At 48.5% G+C, this 23,240-nt stretch overlaps 7 protein-coding genes across 7 annotated transcripts; 4 read left to right on the top strand and 3 right to left on the bottom strand.

The window, feature by feature from the left end:
• Positions 1–2,321: 2,321 nt before the first annotated feature.
• Positions 2,322–3,955, top strand: N7462_010659 (uncharacterized protein; the record flags this gene model as incomplete). The annotated part of the gene is made up of 4 exons (XM_057082373.1): positions 2,322–2,528; positions 2,586–3,145; positions 3,212–3,500; positions 3,587–3,955. 4 exons carry the CDS (start codon positions 2,322–2,324, stop codon positions 3,953–3,955), a joined length of 1,425 nt encoding a protein of 474 aa, XP_056929413.1.
• A 762-nt stretch (positions 3,956–4,717) lies between these two features.
• N7462_010658 (NAD(P)/FAD-dependent oxidoreductase) lies at positions 4,718–5,812 on the bottom strand (the record flags this gene model as incomplete). Its single annotated transcript, XM_057082372.1, has 1 exon — positions 4,718–5,812. The coding sequence occupies one exon, from the start codon at positions 5,810–5,812 to the stop codon at positions 4,718–4,720; it is 1,095 nt and encodes a 364-aa protein (XP_056929412.1).
• A 4,326-nt stretch (positions 5,813–10,138) lies between these two features.
• N7462_010657 (uncharacterized protein) lies at positions 10,139–11,565 on the top strand (the record flags this gene model as incomplete). Its single annotated transcript, XM_057082371.1, has 5 exons — positions 10,139–10,300; positions 10,361–10,468; positions 10,536–10,927; positions 10,991–11,055; positions 11,153–11,565. The coding sequence occupies 5 exons, from the start codon at positions 10,139–10,141 to the stop codon at positions 11,563–11,565; spliced, it is 1,140 nt and encodes a 379-aa protein (XP_056929411.1).
• Positions 11,566–12,213: 648 nt separating this feature from the next.
• On the top strand, positions 12,214–14,400 carry N7462_010656 (T6SS phospholipase effector Tle1-like catalytic domain-containing protein; the record flags this gene model as incomplete). The annotated part of the gene is made up of 1 exon (XM_057082370.1): positions 12,214–14,400. The coding sequence occupies one exon, from the start codon at positions 12,214–12,216 to the stop codon at positions 14,398–14,400; it is 2,187 nt and encodes a 728-aa protein (XP_056929410.1).
• Positions 14,401–14,945: 545 nt separating this feature from the next.
• Positions 14,946–16,078, bottom strand: N7462_010655 (uncharacterized protein; the record flags this gene model as incomplete). The annotated part of the gene is made up of 2 exons (XM_057082369.1): positions 14,946–15,888; positions 15,963–16,078. The coding sequence occupies 2 exons, from the start codon at positions 16,076–16,078 to the stop codon at positions 14,946–14,948; spliced, it is 1,059 nt and encodes a 352-aa protein (XP_056929409.1).
• A 739-nt stretch (positions 16,079–16,817) lies between these two features.
• N7462_010654 (Zn(II)2Cys6 transcription factor domain-containing protein) lies at positions 16,818–18,587 on the top strand (the record flags this gene model as incomplete). The annotated part of the gene is made up of 3 exons (XM_057082368.1): positions 16,818–16,877; positions 16,955–17,695; positions 17,868–18,587. 3 exons carry the CDS (start codon positions 16,818–16,820, stop codon positions 18,585–18,587), a joined length of 1,521 nt encoding a protein of 506 aa, XP_056929408.1.
• Positions 18,588–19,436: 849 nt separating this feature from the next.
• Positions 19,437–22,356, bottom strand: N7462_010653 (putative telomere silencing protein Zds1; the record flags this gene model as incomplete). The annotated part of the gene is made up of 4 exons (XM_057082367.1): positions 19,437–19,655; positions 19,717–21,796; positions 21,873–22,132; positions 22,351–22,356. The coding sequence occupies 4 exons, from the start codon at positions 22,354–22,356 to the stop codon at positions 19,437–19,439; spliced, it is 2,565 nt and encodes an 854-aa protein (XP_056929407.1).
• Positions 22,357–23,240: the final 884 nt, after the last annotated feature.

The following is a 23,240-nucleotide window of genomic DNA, read 5'->3' as shown; positions in this document are numbered from 1 at the left end:
ATACACATAACGAACAAGAGGAGTTCGGACACTGTTTCCGAATCGAACGTCGGAATATGAAGGACCGGATACGACGGCTGGTACTTTTGCGCGTAGAGGTAAACCCCTCGGTCGAATACTTCAGTGGTGTTGACACAGAGATATCTTCGGCCACAACTCAACTGGTCATTAATCATATTGTTACACTGGCAAGTAAGAATTTTCCTTTTCAGCTCACGCAAGCGTTTTTTGGCATCATGAGTGAGACTTATTTCGTGTGAAATGTTACTGCCACTCGTCTCTTTAAGCCCTGTCAACCCTGCACTCATGTTATAGCTTGAAAATATATTCTCCAAGGAGCCAAAGGCAATTTCATGCCAAATTTGAGGAAATATTGTATTCTGGGCGCTTGTTGGCCAAAGTCGGCGAATTCTTGTCCCAAGACTGCTGTTGTCACTGGGACACGTTTCTAAACAACCACTATGAACATCATGGACTTGATGCTGATGAAATGTCACATTTTGATTAGGTGCCGTAGGAGATGTGCTCACTAGGGATGTGAGTGCCTCTGAATCTTCAACAGTCGAATTGAAAAGCATGTTCAAAAAATCATTGCTGGAGCTTTGCACCTCTGTTTCATCCACTGTACTTAATGACTGTATCAAGTCTGAGAAAATGGTGTTTTCTGTTTCTCTCAATGGTATCGGGATTTCATTGGTATGGTCGTTTGGGACCTTACAAGCCTCTTCAGGAGATACCTGCTCGAATGGGTCGTCGGTTGGAATGATCTCCATGTCCTAGGTTCAGCATTAGCCAGGTGGCATTTTATCATACCACTTTACAGATAAAACCAACATGAGACTCGAGACTATCCTGTGAAGAGTGATTCCGACGATGACGAAGGAGCACGTCTCTGAAGTGTCAACACATAAGCATCCTCTCACCAAAAATATGGTCATGTTTAGAATGAATCACCTTCGCCCAAAACTTTTAGCGCATACAGAGCATTTATATGGACGTTCTCCGGTATCTGTGGCATGAATAATGATATAAATTAGTATTAATGGTGGCACGGAGTGACAGTTTCGTCTGAAGTTGACATATCAGGAATTACACACGAGCAAGCTGATGGCGATTTAGATGCTCCGTCTTTGAGAACGTTTTTTCGCATTGTGCGCAGGGAATTCTACGTTCGATTTTTCCACGTCTTTGCCTCATACTGGCAAAATCTTTGCAGCGATGAGCGAGGTCAAACTTTGACATTGAATCCACGCACTGCAAGTTAATTTTTGCGGGGTTGTTTGCGGGGTTCAATTTGTTAAGCTAGTGGTTGTTTTGCCTAATATATAAGGCGCCAAAGTTGCCAAGATTAATTTTAAAGGGGAAGGAAATCCTGAGTCATGACAAGTTTGTATTCCATCAACTTGATGGTTTATTCCCTTGAAATTATTTGTAAATTCAAGTTTTCTGAGTCTCGCATACCAATATAGGGATAGCGTCATGTTCAGCTATCCATCCCTGAGGTTTTAGAGCGGTACATGCTGTATTTATTTGTAACCACATGATTAAACATGAAATCTCCTATGATGTGGTTTTACTAAGGAACCAGTATTACTATTGGGCGCTGATAATGACCTTATGGTTGAAATCTGGATAAAGCCAGGTAATCAGAACTTGAATGGAAAGCTAATAAGCATACAGATTGAACTATACAAGTAAATATGAGATATCTCATTTCTTGAATGGTTTCATTCCTCTTAATGTCCCATCTTTTTCCATGATATATATTTCGGTATGCATTCACATTAGTCGATACTCCAAAAGAAATTTCGGCGGCGTACACGCGGATGCACATCTTTCATGTGGGGTTACAAGGCTTCCCCACACTCGTCATTATGCTCAACATGGGTCAACCGCGGGGAAACAGAGTCCTCTATACATATTCAATAAACAACAATTCAATGGAAGTGGCTTTGAATTCAATGCATAACCTAGTATCTTGTGGCATCTTAGCTCGGGTTTCGACTTGTTGTGGGGATTCGCAGACTGGCCACATGTCACTGCACGAGGCCGATGTCCAACTATATATACAGCCACGCCTCCCTGAAGAAAGATTTCCTCCAGACTCAGTCCGAGAGAGCACACTACTAGTCTTGCCTGCTACGAGAACTTACACCATGGGTATCATTAAACTTTTGTATCACCCATTGGAACTAATTTTAGGGGCCATATCTTTCTACATAAGTTTTTATGTTCTTTACCAACGTTTCTTCCATCCCTTGGCAAAGTTTCCTGGGCCGTTTATGGCATGCTTGACAGACTTGTGGCAAGTCCATCAATTCATGACACTTAAGCAGCCTTACACTCTGACAAAGCTCCATGAAAAATATGGATCAATAGTTCGATACGGTCCAGACAAGCTGAGCATTGCCGACGAAGAAGCCATCAAAGCAATATATCAAACAGGTGCACGGTACATGCCAAAAACGGAGTTCTATGATGCATATGGGGCAGCACATCCTAATATTTTCGGCATGCGGGATGAAACAGTTAGTCCTTATGCTGATATACCATGGATCTTCGTATCTTCCTAACTGTTTCAACAGGCTCACTCTATCCGTCGGCGCCATATGTCTCACAGCTTTTCGATGAGCTATGTGAAGGAAATGGAAGAGCATCTCGATGCGAATATCGAGATCCTTCGAAAGAAGATAGCATCTCGCGCTTCAAATGGCGAAGCATTTGATCTCAAGAAATTCTTGCATTACTATGTCATCGATATTCTCGGGGAATTAGCCTTCAGCCAAACATTTGGTCTTCAAATGTCCAACGATCAGAGCCAGGTTCCACCAGTGATTGAACATAGTCTCCTGGCAGCAGTGACAGGCGCCTGGCCCATGATGACAGCGCAACTGAAGCGATGGCTTCCATTTATTCCCCATAAGGGACTTCAGGCCCTTTTCAAGGGTCGTAAAGCTTGTGCGGATCTTGCATCGAGATGCGTGGACGTACGGTTAAGAGCGATTCGGATGGCAGACACAAGCCAATCTAATGAAGTCATATCAGAACGGAAAGACATCCTCACTAATCTCATTCTTGCTAAGCACCCAGAAACCGGTGAAAAGATGACAAAAACGGAACTTGAAACAGAAGCATTTGGATTTATGTAGGTTTTGATGCTCAACTACCTCTTTTTAAGCCCTTCATCCTTCGTGCTAACGGGAAGTATTAGTATTGCTGGAACTCACACGACAAGTGCAACCACCACGTTACTATTTTATCACCTTTTACACAATCCAGATGTCATGGCTAACTGCGTGGCCGAAATTACGAAAAACTTGCCAGTACTCGACAAAAATGAAAAAGCATACTCTGTCACATTAGTGGAAAGTTCTCTACCTTATTTGAAGAATTGCGTGAAAGAGAATTTCCGCCTTACACCGGTCTTTACAATGCCTCTTGCGAGACGTGTACTTATGCCAGACGGTCTGACAGTCGCAGGAAAGCATATTCCCCACGCAGTAAGTTCACTCGTATTAATCACATCAAACTCGTTGTTTTCCAGGACAGTGAAAGGAGTTAACTGTTATTTGAAACCCCCAAACAGACCTCAATTGCCGTGTGTAATCATGTATTCCATCATAATCCTGCTGTCTGGGGGCCTGAGCACAATGTCTACGATCCATCACGCTGGGATAGCCCAGAGATTGCGGAGAAATCGCGACTGCTGATGCACTTTGGTCTCGGGGGAAGACAGTGCATTGGTAAAACCGTAGCCATGACAAATATCTACAAGTTGATGAGCACTCTACTGAGTGAGTTTGAGTTTGACCTGGCCGATGAGACGAAGCGCGCGATTGCGAAGGAAAATGGCTTCTGCGGGGAGATTCCCGACCTTATTAGCGTAGGTATCAGTGATTTAGCCATGCCTTTGATGGTAATTGCTCGGCAGCGAGACAGGGTCATCGCCGAGTAAAGTTGTTTGGCGGCTGAAGATGGAAGAGGCGTCTATCAATTCAGAGTACAGGTAAAATGTAAAGTCCCGAATACATTGGTATAATTCGTCTGATCAATGAACAAGCTAGATAGTAATTCGGTATTGTGCTTGAATCTAGAAAATAATAGCCTAAATGACTGGTTCAATAGTTTAATGGCTGACCAATAACGAACTAGAAACTAAGTACTGTTCGTCACCATGTGCGTCAGCAGCATGGGAACTTATGACATTAGGAAAATTCTGCATAATGCACATTGCAGTAAAGCCTTCTTATTCAGAATCCCTCCAGAATCGCAACTTTGCGCTATTGAGTGGGGTGGCAATCATCAACCCCCACATCAATGTGGCTCCCAATGTGGCATGATCACTACCACCACAACTAAAATGCGAGTGAATGATTAGACCGAAGAAAGTCCACCGTCACATATTTGAATATCATGAGAAAATGTCCCGAGATATATCCTACAGCTTGGCCTTTTCTGCTGACGTAAGGTTCCTCAGTGGAGGCCCAGCTCTACTGCCGTCTCCTTTCATTCCATATCCGGTGGAGCCACCAGAAGGAGGCGCATTCAGCCTCCACTTCTGCCGTAGCTCCTCAGGTGCTTTGTTCTCGAAGCAATCCGCGATGTACTTGCCCAGAATGGGGAGAAACTTGAATCCACTGGATAGTCGGTAAGTGAGAGGTTCAGATAGCGGTGAAAGTACCTTCAAAGGGGAAAATGGAAACGGATCGGGGATATCTTACTGTCCAGCACCACCAGTGGCCACAAAGAGACCTTGCAGTGTCGGGTGATTATCGATGATAAAGTCGCCCTTGGGAGTATCGGTATACCAGCAGAGACGGCGATTCATCCACGGGCGGTCGGCAAACTTCGGGAAGAACTGGCGCAGGCCATTGCGCAGGTCTGCATCGGCATCACCGGGAATGTATCCCGTCTGAGAGTTGCTACTGTCGAATTTGGGAGATGAAATGGTTCGGTTGGATCCATTAGTATTAATAGTCGTTTCATTGGAATATCCATATCCATGTCGCGCAAGTTTGAGAATGTTGCTCCCTGGGGTTGGAGGGAAAACAAATACACCCGTGGTCATATTGATCATCACTGGCGTGTTTTCGAGAGATCGAGCTTCTTCCTCATTGAGTTGAATGAAGCCTACAGGCTGTCCCGATGATGAAGCAGCATGGGCTACATCAATAAGTCGATTCGTCCAGGCGCCCGTACTCAGAATAACATGCGAGGCGCGCAAGGAGCCACCGCTAACCAGGTTCACACCAACGACGCGCGAGCCCTCTCGCAACAGTGACGTGACACTACCGCGAGGTCCGCTGATTATTGAAATGCCTGCTACGCTGCATTTGGACGCAAGTTTCTGAATGCTCCCGGCAGCGTCGGCCCATCCACCAAGACGGTTGAGATATCCGTTCATGCCCGAAAGGTTAGATTGAATGTTGGGATAAGATTTGAGTAGTGCTGTAGCATCCGGCAGGTCTTCCACGTTGCGACCATTGGCCCGAACGGTTGCCGCCGATTTCTCAATCCAGTCATTGTGAGGAGTCTCCGAGAGCAGTGCGAATCCCGATTCGAAGTACTGATCCTTGAACTCAGTTGTCCAGCCCTTGTAGGCCTCAGCGGCCATTTGACAATAGACTGGGTCTGCATAATCTATTCTGATAATGCGTGAGATATCCACACTGCTTCCATCCACGGCCGGCGGTGCGTATCGATCTAGAACAGTGATGTCGGTGTACCCGCGCTGCTTAAGCTCGAGCGCGGTGGATAGACCGAACACACCGGCCCCGACGATGATAATGGACTCGTTCTTTGATACTGGCATCATGATCAATGTGAAGCGGTCTGATAGTCCGGAGTCCGCCTCAACCTGCCAGTCATAAAAAAAAGTGTGAGGCGAGGGGTGGTGACACGGGGAAACGCGGTTCCATGCCGGGTCTTGGCACTCAGGTGCCCCGGAAAACCCGGAAACGGGCCGGTGGCCGGGTGGATAGCCCAGCCCGGCATCCGAGACTGAGTTGCCGAACGGACGACTTGCTGGGCAGTAGTTGGTGTTCTATTTTATACAGGATTGAGACTTAGCCAGTCTTCAAAGGCCCGGCCATAATCCTGCATCTGCAAAAGTAACGCGTCACCCCCAGTGAAATCCAAATTCGGATCTTGAACCAAGTCTGCCATATCTAAACTGGGTGTTTGGCCCAGTTCTTGTTGCAGCTGATTGGAGTGTTCAGTCTGTTCTGGTGGATATGTGACACACTCAGAGACCACTGTTTTATGGCCTGAAATACCAGCTGATCCAATGAGAGCAAAATCACGCTCAGCGATGATGCTTGTTGATGGCAACCCGGAGTTTCCTAAGCTGTCACGAGCCAAATTTGGGCCGAAAATATCACTCGCTGGAGTTGATGATTTGCTAGCATGGGAATAGACTAGGATCTTCCACAATAATTGTAGATTCACGGACCATCGCTGGCGCGAATTTGATGTACCGGATGTTCCCGTAGTATGGACTAGACCGCCTCCAGGCGAAATGCTAGCGCGGAGCTGTTCAAGATCTCGAGCCTTGAATGTGAGATTAGTATTAAGTTTCTGATCATCTCGTTCCCGGATAACTAACCTGGCGATCGATATGAGGCCACCGACATCCCATTTTGCGCAAAAACCGTAGACATTTCTCGAAGCCCGTCTGAGCTTTTTTGCGGAAAATTTGGTCCTCAGCGAAGCTATGTTGAAGATAAATTGTTCCCACGATGCTGACACAATGGCCAATTGTTGGATCGGACACCTCAAAATCTTTTGCTTCAATAAGCTCAAGGAAATGTACAATCCATCCGGAATGCAGGGTTAGTTGCTCGAAGGAATTCCGTAAGAATGACTGAGGCATCGTCCTTCCGAAGTTCCTCAGGCGTAAGGAGAGAAGGAAAGGGTGGTTTAAGAGGCATGGCACGGCATGCCATACTATTTGAAAGAATAGCCAAGGTCCCCAATAGCTCCGATTCGCCTTGAGGTCGCCCGGAGAGTGTTCTGAGAACCGACTAGCATGAAGCCTAAACTTCAGTGGCATGCAACTCTCATGTTGGGTATGCCAATAGGTAATCATAGAATAATCCGATTGCGGATGCCAGGGGGGATAGGTATCGATACTGCGATGATCCATGGCGTACTTGCACCCAAGAGCCCATAGTTCGCTGGTGTACATATTCGCCGAATTGATGCCGACTTCTAGCTTCGAATCACCTCCATCACGTTGCGTAAATCCTTTCCAAATTGATGTTTCGGAGGTTATGGCCATGGAGGTAGTAATGCCGGACTTTTCAAAAGAGGACCTAGAATTCCACGATTGTGAAGGCCCTTGCAGGTTCTGCAGCATTATCACACTAGCTTGACATAATCTCCGTTCATCTTTCTCTGAATCTAGCTCATTGATCAAAGATTCCAGATCTCCCGTACGGATGCAGCTAATAAAATAGCTCGCAGATTGGAGATAAAAGCCAGCTCGCATCAGATGGCCAGCTGAAGCTCTGAATGTTAGTACAATCACAAACAGAAGCAGACGTAGAATATTTACCTGTGAATTCCAATATGCTTAGAAGGCATAGTGTCTGGATAGTTGATAGTTCCACATTTCCGTCTGCCAAACGTGCCATTACCATCTGACATGCTCGCTCTGTCTTACTCTTGATTTCGAACTCAATTTCAATGTTTTTGATACCCTGCTCACGGAACCGAATGCAGTGAGCTTCCATAGCCAGCAGAAGTTCCGTGTCTCTTTGATGAAGAGATTGAAGCGAAATATTTTGCGAAAATAGTGGAAGAGGCTGAAAGTTGCAGAATGTGAGAAACAGTTCGGCAACTGATGGTGTAGTAGATTGCTCTACATGGGCTGGAGAGGACTGCGCGGTACTTGGTTGTGTCAGCTCCGGAATACCATGGCTTATTGCTGGAGTCGTGTCTACGGTTTCAATTGGTCGTTTTCTGGGGTCCTAGAGGTTAGAACAAATCAGGTTGTCAAATTTGGGGCCAAAATAATTCTCACGCGATGTATTCAACGAGCTGTTCTAGCTTGCCCTCAATTCGCGAAACGCGATCCACCTACAATGGCGGGTCAGTATTACAAGTTATTCCAAAGGCTCAAAAGACTTCGATCATCAACAAACCATGTTTCTTGCAAAATCTGACTGATCCTCCGCAGTGTCAGCTCCGGCATATACGCATCGCTGGCCAAGTCGTTCACAGAAGGAGCACACGGGCTTTTCTCCGGGGCATTTGGTTTTCTTGCGACTGGAAAAGTACTGAGTACATTATTCGCGACAGGCAAACCTTCACAGCGTATTCTTACCGGCATGTTTCGCAGGCCTGACGAGCCCGCTTCGCCGGCCTCTCCTCTCTGGCCTGGGCCATGTGGGCCCTTTGTACGAAGGGAATACCTTAACAGACCCAACAATTTCCCGTCAAATCAATCAATGGTGCATGACAAGCCCTGCAACTCTGGGCAACATCAAACATCGGCTGACTTCTGAAACGCATCGACGCGTGAAGTGTTATAGGGCAGGATCGGCGAAGAAAAGGCGTGGGGCGATGTGGGTCGTGCCGGAAAAAACTGATGAGCAATTGCCGGTCGAGGGTTCACAAATTGTTCGTGACAGACCAAGCTCACCATGTCTCTTATGATCTTGGAGGCAAATTGTAATAGCAACTCAGAGAGAAGAGCAATGTGTTAACTCTCTTAATTGGTCTTCACATGCATAGCTCACCTTCCTCTAGCGCAGGGCCTTTCAAGATCTCTATAGGTCGGAGCTTCGAAATCCCCTGATCGAATCCGATCATGATTGATCTTTTGACGGATCTCAGGGGTTTCATGTGGCTACGCAGGCTAGACGCATTTATAAAAAGCATCTACAACATAACATTAAACTAAGCCTCGTTTGATAATATATTAAAATCAATTGATTTGAGCAGATCTGCCAAACGCGGTAGGTTTTATCAACTCTGTGACTATCAGGAACCAGAGAATCCTTTCAAATAAAAAATGTTCCACTTTCATAGAGCACGGATCTCGTTCAAGTGGCCGAGATTTCTCAGCAGAACAATACTGTCCAGCCTAATCGGGTAAGTCCAAGGGCGAGCGCATGAGTACAGACCGGCTGGGGCCGCCACAATATCGGGGAATAAAGTCAGCCTCTCGAGTTGAGCTCATTCTGCCGACTAAAAAGGCCATCTTGCGATCTCTAAGGCCGATCGGTGACTACTCCATCTATTTGTTTTCAATGAATCACTTACCTCAATCGTCTTCGGTGGAATTGCAACCCGCCCCTCGATAGTCAAGTTCTTCAAGCGTTCAAAACAATAGTTAGGTAGGACAATACAGCATCGCATCGAAGGCAGCATGGTCTATTCCAAGTTTGGCTCCCGGCTTTTGACAGAAGGGGGTTGTTTCACCCTGGCCCTGGTCAACAGTTGTCCGTGCCCTCGAAGGATTGCTAGTCTCGGGACATCGCTGCTGACCATTCTTCTTAAGTGATAGTTGCTCATCCGGTATTGGTCTAGATCTCGGGAGGATTGATTCAAACCCCAAATGCCGTTCTCTTCCGGTACAAATGACACTGTAGCTCGGCTTTGCGGATACTGGCCCCAATAGTTTCTACAAAGTGGGGAAGCCACGGTGTTTTGACCGAGTGGATTTGGCCCTGCCCTATCAGTCCACACAGGGCCAAAGATTGACTCCATAAAGCGGAACTCAGCCAGACTTAGTGCGCGGACATTTGCCTGGGATCGGAAAAGATGTTATGAATCTGTTCCGTCCATCGCCTTCGATAACTTAATCGATCACCAAACATGCTGAAGCGGGGATTTGAATCTCCACTTGCAGCCTCATGCTTGCTCTCGCTTCGCGGCCCCTGGGCACTTTGCCGACCTGCGGCGCTTATGTCTTGGCCTCAAGATAAGTTGGGGGGTTTCTCATCTCGGAGTTTTCTTCCAGCAAGGAGAGTGTGCCTCTTTTCTTTCCATTCCCGTCAAGCACGGTGTTTCTTTTTACGAATCGACCATGTGCCCCTGAATTTGACGAATTGGCAACGACTCGCCAGGAGAGCACCCCCGGAGCAATAATTAATAGAGCTAGACGTGGAAAAAAGATTCCTGAGACTCCGCGATGGGTTCTCCGATGCCCCTCGAGGGGCGAAGTTTGGCAATTTTTGTCGTTTCAGTCGTGATGATGGTCGTGTCTTTCATCACAGTCTCCCTGAGAACTTTCGTGCGCGCATATATCGTACGGGCGTTTGGTTGGGATGACACTTTGATGGTCGCAGCATTGGTAGGCTTGTGGGAGATGAAACTGGAACCTTTTTCCTCCTTTTAACTGATCCACTACCAGGTTCTCTTCCTCACATTGGGAACATGCTGTTTGATTGGCTCGATGAATGGCATTGGCCATTCGCAACGCGATTTCAAAAGTCTGGAAGTATATAAGAAGGCACTTACTGTATGTCATGCTTCCGTAGTGCTCCTTCTCCCATTGCAAGAAATCATTCTCACTCGAACCTTCATAGTGGTGGTGGCTGGGTCAAATGCTGTACCTATGGGCATCCGCTGTCGCGAAAATATCTATTGCTCTTGCATTACTTCGGTTGACAGTTAAAAGGATCCATCGCATGATTCTTTGGGGAATAATTGGTCTTGTGATTGTAATTGGTCTTATGTTCTGGCTCATTTTGCTTCTCGACTGCCAACCGATCTCTTACTTCTGGGATCGGGTGGATCCAACGGCCTCAGGGACATGTCTAGCCGTCGACGTTTTACTTGGTATCGCCTATCTTTACAGCTGCTTGACGATTATTTGCGATTTTACACTGGGTATTCTGCCTATTATCCTGGTCTGGAATCTGCAGATGAATCGTAGGACAAAGATTGCAGTTGGTGGCATTCTTAGCATGGGGGCAGTGTGAGTGTTTTTTTTTTGGCCCGGTCCTAATAACATAAAGAACATGCGGCTGATCATTGTCAGTGCGAGTGTGGCTGTGGTGATCCGACTGCCATTTTTACGATATTATGCAGACTCCGATTTCCTGTGTAAGTCAATTCCCAAAGGCTGCACAGCCCAAGGGCCAATTTCCATCCCCGTTGGCTGACATCAGAGAAGATTTCATGCTAATCTCCTTTATTGAAGACTCCACCTATCAAATTGCCATTTGGTCTATTATTGAAACAGGTCTTGGAATTGCGGCGGGCAGTCTTATTACACTTCGTCCCTTATTCCGTTGGCTGCTGGATGGAAGCATGTCCTACGGTCGGAATGCACGAAGCCCCGGCAAGAGCTCTGGCAACTACCCCCTCTCTAGTCTCAAAAGCGATCGGTTGAAAGGTAGCAATGATCCAAGCTATTGGCGGCCTGACATCGACCGCGACAGTGGCAAGGGAGTGATCAACAATACCGTTTCCTCGCCCCGGTCGCACGACTTTACAGACGGGAACAGCAGCCAGGAGGCCTTATATCCAGAACTCCGGCCGGTAACATCTCACAACGGACACGCCGGGGTGACCGTGAAAAAGACCTTTGTACAAGTAGTCGAAGAACGATAGGGCAGAATGACAAACGAATTGTTCATCTGAAACTTTCCTAGAGGCTTTTTTGGGGCGTACTCGTGGGGCGGTTCGGCCTCGGGCGCTCCTTTTGACTTTGGTTTTGTAGGCTCGAGTCCATGTCCATGATGACCCTTGCAGCCCTACCGTCATCATGGATTGACATATACGAGGTACTTCACATGCACGGAAAGCGCCATGTGCGGGCGGGTATGGTGCTACACTATGAATAGTATGAGAATGCTGGAATCCGGGGTATGTCAACCAGTCATTCTGCGCACGTTGGTTCATGTAAGCCGGGCTGATCTCAGGAGGCGTCCAAGTTTGCGCAGCTGAAGAAGAAAAACCCCATAAGCGGGGCGAGCTGAATAGCCCTGAATAGGTCAAGCGCGGGTCCGAATCTGCAGCTAACACTGTCCATCTGGCGTTCGTCCGCTCTCGTCCTCTGAAGAGGGTTAGCACCCTCCACAGCCCCATCAATACGATCTACTCAACCGATCAATCACAGAACGACGGAGTCGTGTTACACAGCAGAAAGGGGGTCCAAAGTGTCAAGACGGGAAAAGTATAAATGTATCGTCGTCAGCGAAATCCGACTGACATCCACTTCTCATACGAAAACCGTGATTCTCTCTTCCGCTTGCCAGTATGGCTGCTGCGGCTGTTTATGAGGCCCAGGTGAAGATTCTGACCTCCCAGAAGACACCAAACACTTCACCTTCACCAATGCCGAAACGAATCATTATATGCTGTGACGGCACCTGGCAATCTTCGGTTTCGGGGCAAAAGAATGTTCCATCCAATGTAACCCGGCTCTGTCGCGCTCTCAATCGTGTTGGCGTTGACAAAGACGGGAAGGAATGGCAGCAAGTGGTCTGGTACGACTCTGGCATTGGCACTGAGTCTGTCGGACTGGGGGAGGTCATTCAAGGCGCGACCGGAGAAGGCCTGGAGGGCAATGTCGTCGCAGCCTATAATTTTTGCGTGTTGAACTACCATCCCGGCGATCAAATCATGTGTTTTGGTTTCTCGCGTGGTGCATACACGGCCCGCACGATCGCTGGTTTGATTTCCGATATTGGTATCTGCTCCAAGAGCGACCTGAACGAATTTCCCGATCTATGGGCGATCTATAAGAAAGTTCCGCATGGAAAGCGTTTCCATCGAAGCGACCTATGGTATGACTGGATATGGGGTAAGGCAGATGAACACCAAGGTGCGGGTGATGAAAACCACCGTGAATTTGTTTACGAGAAGCCCCCGCAAGGCGACTGGGCTCAGGAAGGATCGCGAAATGTGGAGGTGGTAGGAGTTTATGACACCGTTGGAGCTCTGGGCATGCCAGAGGTATTGGGCGTTAAGCTTCCGTCAAAGGAGGGCTGGTATAACGTCGGACTCTCGCCGAGTAAGATAATGTCACCTTTATTTTGCGCTCACCCAATATATACTCATGTGGAAAATTCCTCAGACATCAAGCACGCATTCCATGCTTTGGCTCTTGACGAGCGTCGCAAGGCATTTTCGCCGACATTGTGGTATCTGTCGGATAAAACAGCTACACAGGAGGATGTTGAAGCTCGTAAAGAAGAAGAAATTCAGGCCGAAAAGAATTTCTGGGCCGTGCTAGAGAATGCAAAGGCTCTCAAGGCAGGCGGCAAGGCGACCGATGAGCAGGTCAATGCAGCAGCCCGAAATGTCAATCTAGCTGCGAAGGCGTGGAACAAGGCCACCCGAAAACGAGTCAAATACCAAAATCGACTAGAGCTACACCCGGATCTGAAACAGGTGTGGTTTCCAGGTTGTCACGTCAATATAGGCGGAGGGTCGAGCGACACATTGAACAATGAGGGTGACATGGAAGAAATGGCCAATATCACATTCTCTTGGATGCTGGATCAGATAAAGGAATATCTATCGATCGACAACCAGTATATTGCCGACGAACAAAAAGACCGGGAGAGGCACCTAGATGAAATTAACCTGAAGCTCGAGAAATGGGATGCTGCAGTGAATCCCCCAAATATTAAATCCTGGAAAGGCTGGCCCTGGCGTCATGCGAAGGCCACTTTATCTGCGCTTGTGCATCGGCTGACGCCGGGTAAAGAGCCTGCATTCAAGGGAATCCGAGTCTTTGGCTGGGGGATTGGGCATTTTATCAGCAGTTATACGCCGATGTATTGGGCCAACGGATCCAAGAAGCGAACCCCGGGCCAGTATGCTCTCGAAGCCGGCAAGACTCTTGGCAGTACATTTGAGTCCATTCATCCGGTTGTCAACTTCAGAATGAAGCACTTTGCGGCATTGCACCAACAAGATAGTAAGAATGACATTTACAGACCCATCGATGCAAATCTCAAATTCGAACGGCAGAAGATCCTCGACAGTGAGGGAAACCCAATGTTCGTATACGAAATCGGTAACTCGGGTACAATTCTGCCTGAATGGAAACTGGGTGGTGTGGATTGCTATGAACGCTTAGCAATAGCTGGAGAGGGGGCGTATGCCTACGTGGATGAGCTTGATGAACAGCTGAAGACCGGGATCCGAACAATCCGTCGTTCTGCAGATCCTATTGTTGACACGCCGATTGAAAGTTCTTTGGCCACAATCTCTGAGAGCCTTAGTACAGAGGCTGATGGGCAGACTGATCGTTCAGTGGCCACATCCGTCTCAGCAAATGGCACACCGCTTGAAAAATCGCAGACTTTATGCTTGGACAGCCATCTCCATTCCAGTGATGTGCGATCCGGAGGGTTGCAATCAAGCTCCGTCGGCACAAACTGCTCAAAGCTTGAGGATTCATTGTTGACTCCCAGGATAATGATTAAGTCCTGACGCCATCTGAATAATTGGACGATCAAGTCGCTCAGTGAACTTCATTAATTCCTTTGTATCTTAGGCGAGGTCAGCAGTGAGCCCCACGCCGATCCACCATTTTCTCGGGTATATATATATTTCCATCCCTTGAATTGTATTACTGTACATTTTCGTCGCTTTTCTCTATTGACCTTTTGTGCTGTATAAACACGCAATCCCGCGCGCCCCTAGGGTCGCTATTTCCAGTGTAATTAACGAAAGAATGCACACAATTTTGAATAAATTGAGAAGCCGTATAAAAAAAGATATTCTTATGGCTACCCAACCATTGAACTAAGAAAAAGCGCTGAAACAAATCAAAAGAGCTTCATGTGCTCAATTTACTTTGACGCAGGCTGGGTTTCTAATAGTACATTTGATACTAAAAAAGGACCTTGCTGATATAGTCTATATAAAATAAACAAAAGAAAACATGCAAGCGACAATCGGGAAACTGCAAAGCACATGAACCAACAAGGGATTAAATGCTAGATTCTTGCCGGGGTATGACAGAGTCACAGTATCTAGGCTTCAGAGGCAAATACAATATTCTCCTTGTTAGGTCGTACCAACCGTATGTTAGAAGCAGAGCCTTCTGCAAAGCTGCCATCTTGGCAGGCTGGCCACTCCTCGGGTTTCAACCAAAATTGGTCATGCGAAGCCTTTCCCTTGATCAGACCTTCAAAGTCCAAAGGGTCCATAAAGGTTGCCCATGTATCTCTGTTATCAGTCCAGCCGGGACCCTCTCGCTCAATGTGGCCGTCAGTTCCAAGGTAGCGGAATTTATCACGGGGCAAGTATCGACCAGGGTGAAGGAGGTTGAGCCAGTAAGTGAAAATCAGCATCGGACCCAGCTCAAATGCATACAAATACCATTCGTTGCTCAAGATGGGACCACAATTCTCCCGACAGCCAACGTTATCGAACATTTCGAAGCCTTCGACGGCGCGGAAGATGCACCGCATCAGTACAAAAGTCGATGTCCCGTACAAAGTCATGCAAAGAATCTTCACATTGCGCGGAATAGTCCGGGCTTTTGCCGTTCGCTTGTGGACAATTGCGACAAGCATAATTACCAAGGTTTCCACCACGGCCTGTAATATGAGACCGGCTGTAACCAAGACGCCGCCCCTCTTATATTCATCGAGATCTGACCCGGCAGCCGCAATCTTTGCCGCGCCAGCTACCGTGATACCCTCAACAACGGCTCCCGCATATACAAAGACCATCAAAACACGGTTAGGATTCAGAGGGGCGTGCATAGGTAGGTAGTTCATCAATCGACCGACAATGTTATATGCCGATGCAGAATAAACCGGTGGAGCGAGGTAAATGAAGACGGTTTGAGCAATAAAGAGGTTCTTGTTACCCGGATGATAGCTTGAAAAGCATCGAAGGATCCAACCAATCGTGAACAGAAGGCCGCCCCAAGCCACGAAAAAGGTGACTCTCCAGAATCGATAGCGACTATATTTGCCCTGATGTTAGTCTCAGGTGATTTTAATCCCCTGAAATTGAAGATACAGAGAAGCATAACGAACAAATTCTGCCAAATATGCAATAGGAACGACACACCTACCACCGCGGCAAAGATTGCCGGTAGTACGTGGCTTGGTTGATACTTGTAATAATTCACTATTTTCTCGTCGGAAGTCATGATGTGGTTAGGATGGGAATCGACTCTGTAAGGGAATCGTGAGGGGAACACGCCATCTTAAATATTCTCTCAATGGACATTGTCTATTCTATCAAACAACATTGTATTTTGAATGAAGCGCTACATAGCTCCGAGATAGGCAAGAATCTATTGCCCTGTGGGCGTTAATGCAAATTCCATATATAATTATCAGTGTCCAGCCAAACGTCAACTGCCTCAAATCAGCGGACGGGCCGACTAGTTCAAACTCATTCTGGACAGCCATCTCCATGGTGGCTACTAAAATACGTCGAAGCCCCCACTTGACTTTTTTTTTCTAAGAAAAGGTCACAAAATGACAACTTCCAGGGTGCCAAGTCTTCATGTCGGAGAATGCCCCAAAGACCCTGAAAGCGCCCCCAGCCTGAGTGGCCACATACATCCCGATGGACCAATCAACAGCCAGGGCCAATGCTCAGCCCAGCGGCACATTGGACCAGAAGCGGTTAGTCGCAGACGGATGGGCGGTGTCTTCAGCCCCGTCTGATTGTCGACTTGCCTTATGATCAACCTCAACGCGTCGGGGAGCGGCTCGTCGCACTCAAAACAGCCAGATTCGCTTCGTGCTGGACTCCATTTGAGCTTTCTTGGTTCCTAAGGACAGTCCCTTCCAAGGTCTGTCTCTTCTAGTAAATCTAAATCGCCTCGACCCTATACCCAGACTATTTGACGTCAGATTGGTCAGGGTCCACTAAACACCATGCCGGGAGTTCCATCAGGCCGGGCTTGCGAGGGATGTCGGAAACAAAAAAGAAGGTATGTGCACTAGCGCTACACCAATTAAGGCTTATATAGTTCCCGCAAGAGGAAGCAACTTTATTAATGAAAACCCCCTAGTGCGACGAGAAGCAGCCGACATGCGGGCGCTGTTTGCGCCTCAAGATCGAGTGCGTGGGATCCGGCATGCAAAGATTCAAATTCCAGCAAGAGCATAAATTCCAACGGGCCAAGGCCCAGATCAAGAGCCACGGCAATGAAGAATTTCTTTTTCAGACCTCCGAGAAACCAACCCGATCTCCACCCAGCCATGCCTTGAATCCGTCAAAACGTATAGTCATGCCCCGGAAATACGGCCAAGCCCTTAATGTTCCCATTCCGTCGGAGATGCTCCTAGTAAAACCTAGTAACGAGCTCACGCAATTGGCCGACGCCTTCGTGAGAACCATCAAGCGTTCCACCGATCTCCGCTACAACCTCGGGTGGAGCTTCGGTCTGTTTCTGGAGGATGTGCCACGGCGACTCGGCACTAATGAAGCGCTGGACCGCGCCATAGAAGCGGTTGTGACCGCACACGGGGACTTCTGCATGCGCCAGCAAGGGTCCGTTCAGGCGCTAACAAAGTACTCTGCTGCCCTGCGCACCCTTCGCGTATATCTCGATGACAAGGTCCATGCACAGGAGTCCAATACTCTAGCAGCAGTCATGGTCTTGCTAATTTGTCAGACGTTTCTGGGTTACTCGAATCAGATGTGGTCTGGGCATGCCGAGGGGGCAGCGCAGATCCTCAGAGCACGGGGGCAGTTTGGCCCGCGCGATAAGTTTGAGACGAAATTGTTCTTGTCATTGAGAGGGAGCGTTGTGAGTTTCCTTTTTTTTCTTCTTCTTCTTTTTATTTTTTCTTCTTCTTCCCAAACTCCCCATCCCCATTTTTTATCTTTTTTGTTTTTCTTGCAGAATTTACCCTTCTACGATTCCTAGCCCTAAACCCCGGCACATTGATCAGTCCAGAACCATACTGACAATACTTTAGTTATTCGAAGGTCTTTTCAACGAGCGAATCAACCTTGCTCCTGAGGAATGGAATGAACTCATTGTCAACGAACTAGATTCCGAAACTCCAGATGGCCGCATGCTACGTTGTCTCGCTCGCGGCCCACGCATTGTCCGACGAGCCCGCAACCTGCTCCACACTGGTGTCGACTCCACCGGAGTGCGGGACGAGCTGTGGTCCATCTATCAAACCTGCAAGCTCAACTTAAATCAGCTTCAGAAGCGGAATATCGAGAAGGACCTTAGTGACATTGTCACCGAGCTGCGGGGCACTGATTGGGAAGATACAAAGAGATTTATTCTAGCCTTTTTTGAGCGTGCATACGGTATTGGATTATGCATTACGCTCTTTTTCAACTGCATGTTGCAGTCTCTTGATATCCACCGGGATTCGGTCCAGGTCGATGCAGTGTACTTTGCCGAAGAAACACTGGTACTCGCCAGGCTTTCTCATGTGTTCAGACCTATCGGGGCTGGGTATTTGATTATATGCCTATCTGTTGCATGGGCGGCGAACTCCGATCCGGAATTGAGGTCGAGGCTTCTCACAACGTTGAAGGACTATCATGATGATTTCAAGGTACGCGATCCGGCACATATGATGGCGGAGCTGGACTGGACAGCGGAGCATATTCACCTGGGGACTCCGTTTGAGAATAATAGCATTGAGTATGGTCAAAGGACCGATATAGCAGTATAGTACATTACCGTTATGTGATAGGCGGACGACTGATGAATAATGAATATACCATGAAGTGGCTTTTTCTCGATTCAATCTTACATATTTTGGCAATTTACAGTTATCTGAAGTTCAACATCACATCGAGGTAGTATGGAAGTTGTTCAGTCTATGGGAATGCAGTAGAGCAGACTTGATCCCTCCGAAGGTAGCTTTCATTGGCAGCCGTTATAAATTAACATAATACGAGAATGAATCTTTGCTCGGTGGGATGAAAGGTAATAATTCAGAATGGAGGGGAAAAGAGAAGAAGAAATACAGGACCGGCCCCGCTGTGCGGACTCAAAGTTGGACCAAAAGGTGGAAAGGGAAAACTCGAGAGGAACAAGAAAGAACAAAACCCCAGACGCTATGCGAAGAGAGAAATCAGACCATGTGAGGGAGCAAACTATATGGCAATGCACAAGCCACGACCGCTTGGGTCAGGGCACTGATACTGGAATGGGCCAAGTAGGAAAGGAAAACACAAGGATGGAAGTGAGAACGACTTGGTCTCCGAAGCCTGTGGTGGGAGTGATTCATGATCAAAATCAGAATCAACTCATGCATAAGGATATTATTTGGGGAGAAAAAAAAGTCCGTGGGTAGTTAGAACTTGAACAGAACGCGATGAAAGAATCCATCTTGCAAGGCAATAGGAAGAGATAAAATGAGGCGTAGGGCAAGGCTTGTGTACAGGTTCTAAAAACAACCAGGACAGACAAACGCAAGGGTATTTCCGTGAACGCAGAAAAGTCAAATGGAAGTGAAAAGATGCGCAGGTAGAAAGGTAGGCTAAGGAGTATTCTAGCGAAGACGCCAGCTCCCAATTCACCACATATCATCGTCATCGTCATCATCCAGCTGGACATCGTCTCCAAAGGATGAGTGTTCATACTGATAGTGTCCCGAATTGTAAGCATTGCCGTTCTCATAGCCATGCTTACTATTTCCCCCATGGGTCTGGTACCGATCATGCGGATCATCGTCATAATCGTACATTGAAGGATCATCGTATGCGCTGTCTCCATATTGCTGTTGCTCTTGTGCCTGGAAAAAAACGAAGCCGTTAGTGCCACGGCTCCTCGGTTGATGCTGACGATCTACTTACTTCTTGGTATCGCTGATATTGGAGATACTCATCCGGCTGGTCCCGAGACTTAGATGACCTCTGAGATCCAGAGGCCACCATCATCTGGGGGTGCATCTGCTGCACCTTCTCCAAGTATGAGTACATGAAATTGCTCAGCAACACCTGCGAGTATAGAGCTCGGCGAGGGTTTGCAAGTTTAATGTGCGCCATGCGATAAATGGCCCGTTCTTCCAAAATTGAAAATCGTGTCCAGGGATAGTCCACATCAGCCCTGAGTTCTCGCATTGGGGGGTCGGGAGACAAGTTGCGTGACGAATTTTTCCGGTGGTGGCCTTCTCCTCCATGCTTCTTACGCCCGCCTCCGAAGATTGACGAAAAAATGCCGTCCTTTTCCTTTTTAGATTCCCCAGAAGCCCTTCGCGCACTATCCTTCCGACGCTCTTCCTCCAACTTCGGGTCAAGGCGATCGATAATAAGACTTTCTCGCCCTTTCGGAGGAGGTTCTGTGGATGGCTGGAGCGTATCCATCCGCGCGTTGGTATGAATTTTATCGGTAGTTTTCGATTTCGCCCTTCTGGAGTCACTATCCTTCTCTTTTTTCTTTTCCTTTTCATCGCTTCCCAGCAGCCAGTGCCAACTGGACTTCCGGCCCTCGGAATCCTTCTTTGACTTTTTACCTTCGAGTTTGCGTTCCTCGGGTTTACGCTCCTCGGACATCGTTGGAATAAAAGAAAGGCTGTCTGTCCGGGTACTGTTACCGGGAACCATCTGAGGTTGATTGGCAAAATCGTTGAGCGTCGTCGTGGTGTCCTTGGGTTGGCGACTCAGCCCAGGTCGTTTGCTAGAGCTCGTATCATGGGTTGGTGACCTAGGAGAATAAGCCGACGGCGCATCGCGATCGGGGGAACGATTTGGTTGAGAAACGGGTGAAGGCGACGTGTGACTGGAGTCGTTTGGCGGGGTTTCTATGATTGAAGGGACCTTCTGGTCCAGCGGAGGTATGTTCAACGTAGATCGGCCATTTGAGCTTATGCGAGATTGCCAATGTCGTGCATATGATGTTACGTTTTTGTCGTCAAGAGTACTATCCGCCTGGTGGCCGGGCGATACGGATCTTTCTTCATGTTGTTCGGCGTGTGGATCATCGAGAATAGAATCGAACGTGGAAGTAGATGTCACACCTGGAGCATAGGCCGTGCTGCGCGACGAGTTGGATGGCGAGCGACCTGGTGGGGTTGCTCGGCCTGTTGATGCAGCCGTAGAGGTAGGAGACACGCGAGTGCTGCCCAGAATTGGACTGGCGGCATCGTCTGATAAGGATGCAACTGGGGAACCCGAATGAGTTGATTCCGAGAGGGCTCTACCAACTCGTTTGGAGTAGGGTGGCTTCTCTCCTTTCTTCAGACTTCCCTTCTTGTACTGGGTACGAGTTGATCGGCGTAGGCTGTGGCCCGGTGGTGCTGGTGGTAAAATCGGCTTATCCTCACTCGCTGCAATGCTTGCATTTTGCATTCCTCGTACAAGCGCATCCTTTGTGCCAGATTGGCTGTCATCTACCAGTGTCTCGAGCTCTTGTAGATTCGGACTCAGCATGCCATCCCGCCGACTTGACTGAGAGCGTTGTCGCTCCAGCCGTTCTGCGCCATCCTTATATCCAGATGAGTCATCTATTTGCTTAGACAACATGGACCGTTTGCGACGAAGTCCGCTCCCAGACGTTTGGCGTTCGGGACCAAGGGACGAAAAGTCGCCAGATTTGCGTTTAATGACATCGGCTTTGCTCTCGAGAAATGACTTGAACTCCTTCGGCGCCAGCTCCGGGTGTAAACTTGCCGGCACCCAAAATAATCGTGACGCATCATTTTCATCGGCTGACGGAGAAGGGGGGAGGGACGGAATAGAGAAGTTGCTGCCAAAAGAAGGGAGATCCGGATCGCCAGCTGCTGCAACATCCATCGACATGCGCCGAATGGCAGCCAAATTGTTCAACTCCTGAACCACAGCCGCAGGGTCGGACTCATAGTCGATATCGTTGAGAGGGAAAGAAGACGTGGCGGTCTCGGAGGGGGTTCGCGTTGACTCTGGCGATCCAGGGTCGCTGTCTCGATCGAAGGACCGGTGCGCAATAAGAGGTGGCCGTAAGTGTCCATTACTTGGTTTGAGATGTCCGTCACCAGGCGAAGGGGGGTAGAGGTGTCGAGGACGAGGGAGAGGATTCGGATGCTGCGGCGTTTCGCGGGATGGTCGTTATTGACTCCCCGAGCGGTGATGTTATATAACTAAGACGGCGGGGATCGTTGCGATCGTAGTCATCGTCGTACATATGCCCGATGGCCTCGGTGACATGGTGACTCGGGTCACTAATCGACAAATGGGTTGCATGGCCTCGCCGCGTCGAATGTCCTCCACCAGCCTCAGGGGCAGTCGTGGAAGCCTAGCGGAAAGAAAATTTGTTAGCTTCAACCCCACGGAAATGTCTACCACCCTCTTGATGCCCAGTGGGTTCAAGACCAGGGCGCTAAGGCATCGCATGAAGCACCCTCGGCAGGAAAGGGAGGAAAATCTGGAATCGCAAGAAGGCCGCGAGACGGCAGCTCGGGATTCAGACGAAATCAGTCCGCAAGGGAGGTGGAAATTGATTCAAGGACGCACCTGCATGGGAACCAGCTATACAGGAACCAAAAAAGCCCAAAAGAACCCTGAAGACCGAAGGGCGGCCACAGCCAGGAGGGAGGGGAGGGAGGCGAGTGGGAGTCAATGTACTACCACCTGGGGCAGAGGATGAACGATCATCGAAGCGGGGGAAACGGAAAGAAAGAGTCGTGGGGTGGGCTATCCGGTAGCTACCGTGGCCGGGCAGTCATTTGGGGGACGGACGGCGGGGAACCAGTTGGGCACGATGCAAAGATTCACACCAGATACGAATGCGCACAGGGAGAAAAGTCGAGAGTGTTTTGGCGGTTCAGGTGGTGGATGGAAGGTTTGAGAGGGTGAGTGAGGTTTGAGAATTGGCGGGCGGAGAGCCAGAACGCTTTCGGTCGCAGCAAAGCACCTGACATCGTCGCGCTCGACGTTCTTCTGACATCCAATCGAGGAGACCGTTTTGCTGCTTGCCAATGCCTCGACATTTACATCTATTTGCTACGGCTGAAAGACCAGTTCGTCCAGCTTTGCACGGTTCATCATATCTCACGGCTGCTATTACTTCGTACATGCACGAGGCCCTCGGTGCCTGGGCTCCACTTGGCTTGCGCTTGACCCAAGGACAGTCGGACAATCGGACAATCGGGAGGAGGCCTGGCCGGTCCATGGACGTGCCGGGTCTCCATTGTTCTCCATGACGATCGCGGCTAGGATCCTCGTTACATCGAGACACTCAACACGCGACCCTCCTTCAAGAGCTTGATCTCCTGCTCTGCTCGGTTCTACTATCCTTCGTTGATCTGGCTTCACCACCCTCGGTTCATATTTCAAATCCATTCACCACGGGCGGTGGTTCACTTCGGTTCAGATTTCAACTCTGCCGGAGGTGAAGTATACAA

Source organism: Penicillium macrosclerotiorum, assembly GCF_028827735.1.
Source record: "Penicillium macrosclerotiorum strain IBT 26536 chromosome Unknown utg000010l_segment0_segment0, whole genome shotgun sequence".
Taxonomy (NCBI): domain Eukaryota; kingdom Fungi; phylum Ascomycota; class Eurotiomycetes; order Eurotiales; family Aspergillaceae; genus Penicillium; species Penicillium macrosclerotiorum.
This window is presented reverse-complemented; position numbering and strand designations above follow the sequence as displayed.